This window comes from Parasteatoda tepidariorum, chromosome 2, assembly GCF_043381705.1.
Source record: "Parasteatoda tepidariorum isolate YZ-2023 chromosome 2, CAS_Ptep_4.0, whole genome shotgun sequence".
Lineage (NCBI taxonomy): Eukaryota > Metazoa > Arthropoda > Arachnida > Araneae > Theridiidae > Parasteatoda > Parasteatoda tepidariorum.
The window spans coordinates 68935655-68938330 of record NC_092205.1 but is presented as its reverse complement, the minus strand read 5'-3'; the positions used below and the strand labels follow the sequence as shown (position 1 = coordinate 68938330).

Below are 2676 nucleotides of genomic sequence, written 5' to 3'. Positions count from 1 at the left end.
AACATATTTATGAAAAATAGGACTTCATTTATGATTAGTCAATCATGGATTAAAATCATAGAATCATAAACTATGCAGGTATAGCAAATTCAGTAATCAGGCAACAGAATTTTGAACTCCAAACTTTATTCACTCGTCCGAAATAAACGAATGTTATTAGAAAAAAAATGACTAAAAGTGATATTATATTATTTTATTATTTTCTATTTTTTTTTTTTTTTTTTAATATTTCGACACATATGTTTCTAAGCAATCAGGGTCAAACTATAAAATTACATTTTTAAGCTTTAGGTTGATCATCTCATGGTAAACTCAACGTTAAACTTTTTTGATATAATTCTTAAAGATATTACACAGAAAGAATATATCCTTAAATAAGTCTAGGTAAGCCTTTATGCAACCCTTATTAGGTGTTACTACATTGCAACCCTTTTTAGGTATTAATGTAATGCAACCCTATAGAACCATTATTGTAAACTGTAAACCATTCTCAAAAGTAACAATTACAGAAAATATTATTATTTCATGTTATCGTCATATGAAAACATCCTGTGAAGATTTTTTTAAATAAAAAATTATTATCAATAAATCGAAATATTTTATTTCGAACAAATCAGCCTCTTTTGGCTTTTTTCACCATACTTAATTAACAAGTCAGGATTTTTAAGACAACTATTCACTGAAGAGATAATGCTTTGAAAAAATCAATTTAATCTCATTATATTTGCTTCTTTTCGTCAACCTCTGATATTTTTTTACCTTTGATACAGTATCAAAATATTTGAATCGATGTGTCCGAAAACCTGCCATCTCCATTTTTTTTTAAATTGAGATTCTTGGATTTTTAAGATTAGCTGACGAAGATACACTGAGTGGCCAAATTATTATGACCACCTTAGAGTTTTATGCAAATGAGTTATTGCGTGACAGCGCTGCCGCTAGAGGGCAAGATAACTATAACACAGGAATGCTGGACAAGTGAGTCATCAGTTATACTGTGTTGCTTACTCGGATATGGGAAAGAAAAGTGATGTAACTGAATTTCAACGTGGAATGATTGTGGGTGCGAGATGTGTCGGAACGAGTATCAGCAAAACGGCTGCACTTGTGGAGTGTTCTAGAGCAGCAGTTGTTAATGCGTACAAAGAATGGACAATCAAGCAAAAAACCAGGTCTCAGATTCAGACTTGTGGCCGTCACAGGGTACTGAATGCTCGAAAAGAGAGAAGGCTGGCCAGGGTTTCGCAGCGCAACAGGAGAGCAACAGGGCGGCAAATTGCAAGTGATCTTAATCAAGGAGCAACTGTGAAGGTCTCTGAACTGACTTTTCGACGCACATTACGCCGTATAGGGTATGGAAGCAGACGGCCTGTTCGTAAGCCTCTACTGTCTGCTTTAAATTAGCGCAGACGTCTCCAATTTGCAAAGGAGCACAAACATTGGACAGTAGTAGACTGGAAGAGGGTCATGTGGTCCAATGAATCACGATTTCAAATGCATCGCGCAGATGGCAAGATGGGAATATGGAGAAAACAGCACGAAAACATGAACCCCAACTGCATTGCCACGACACTTCAAGCTGGTGGTGGCAACGTTATGGTATAGGGAATGTTCTCTTGGTATTGTACGGGTCCTTTAATTCCTGTACCACAACGCCTTAATGCCCAAAGGTATTTAAGTATCATCGCAGATCAAGTACATCCGTTTATGTCAATGGTGCGCTCTGGCGGGGATGGATACTTCCAGCAGGACAACGCTCCTTGTCATAAAGCTGGCATTGTCCTCAGATGGTTCGAAGAGCATGACGGAGAATTTAACTTGCTTCGTTGGCCAGCACAATCCCCAGATCTCAATCCAATTGAGAATTTGTGGGATGAAATTGAACGGGCGCTCAGACAGATGGATCCAGTACCATCAAATTTGCAGGAATTGGCAAGTGCAGTTCAGCGAGCATGGTCTGGCATACCTTCTACCACCTACCAACATCTCATAGAATCCATGCCCAGACGAATTAAGGCAGTAATGCGCGCAAAAGGTGGCCCAACAGCGTACTGAAGGGGTGGTCATAATAATTTGGCCACTCAGTGTATATCGTAGGATATAAAAAATTCATGTTCGCCTTCCTTGGTATAGTATGTTTTGCGAAGTAAAAAAGTTCTCTATATACTAAGCTGTTACTTAACTATTCAATTTTTTCTCTCTCTCGTAAAATTAGTTTTGTAAGAGAAGACCTGTTTTTGAACTAATTGATAATTTTTTTCTATCTTGTTTGAGCCCTTTTACTGTTATTAATAAAATCTAAGCATTTAATCCAAAACTCTTTTAAAAATTTGTTAAGCTAAGAGAATTATCAAAACGTAGATGTATGCATTTTAAATAATTTTCATACTACTAAGAATAAATATTATTATCAGACGTTTAGTTTTACTTCTGATACTGTATCCAGAACCCTTTCAGCGTAGGCCAGTGCGATAAAAAAATTACCTTAGCCATATATAAACTATTTTCTATTGTTAAACACTTAGTTTACCTAAAGACTTGTCACAGTCAGGTTACCCCTCTCTATTTGGGAGTGTAATTGCATTATATGTTTAAAGATAATTAGAACGGAATTGAATTCTACCTGAATAGCATTTGAAATGATACTCAGTACAGTTAGAAGCTTATGCAGTACTA

The 2676-nt window shown here is 36.2% G+C and overlaps 1 protein-coding gene across 1 annotated transcript; it reads left to right on the top strand.

Moving 5' to 3' along the window:
* Positions 1-1014: 1014 nt before the first annotated feature.
* Positions 1015-1404, top strand: LOC122273152 (uncharacterized). Its single transcript, XM_043057220.1, has one exon. The coding sequence runs from the start codon at positions 1015-1017 to the stop codon at positions 1402-1404; it is 390 nt and encodes a 129-aa protein (XP_042913154.1).
* Positions 1405-2676: the final 1272 nt, after the last annotated feature.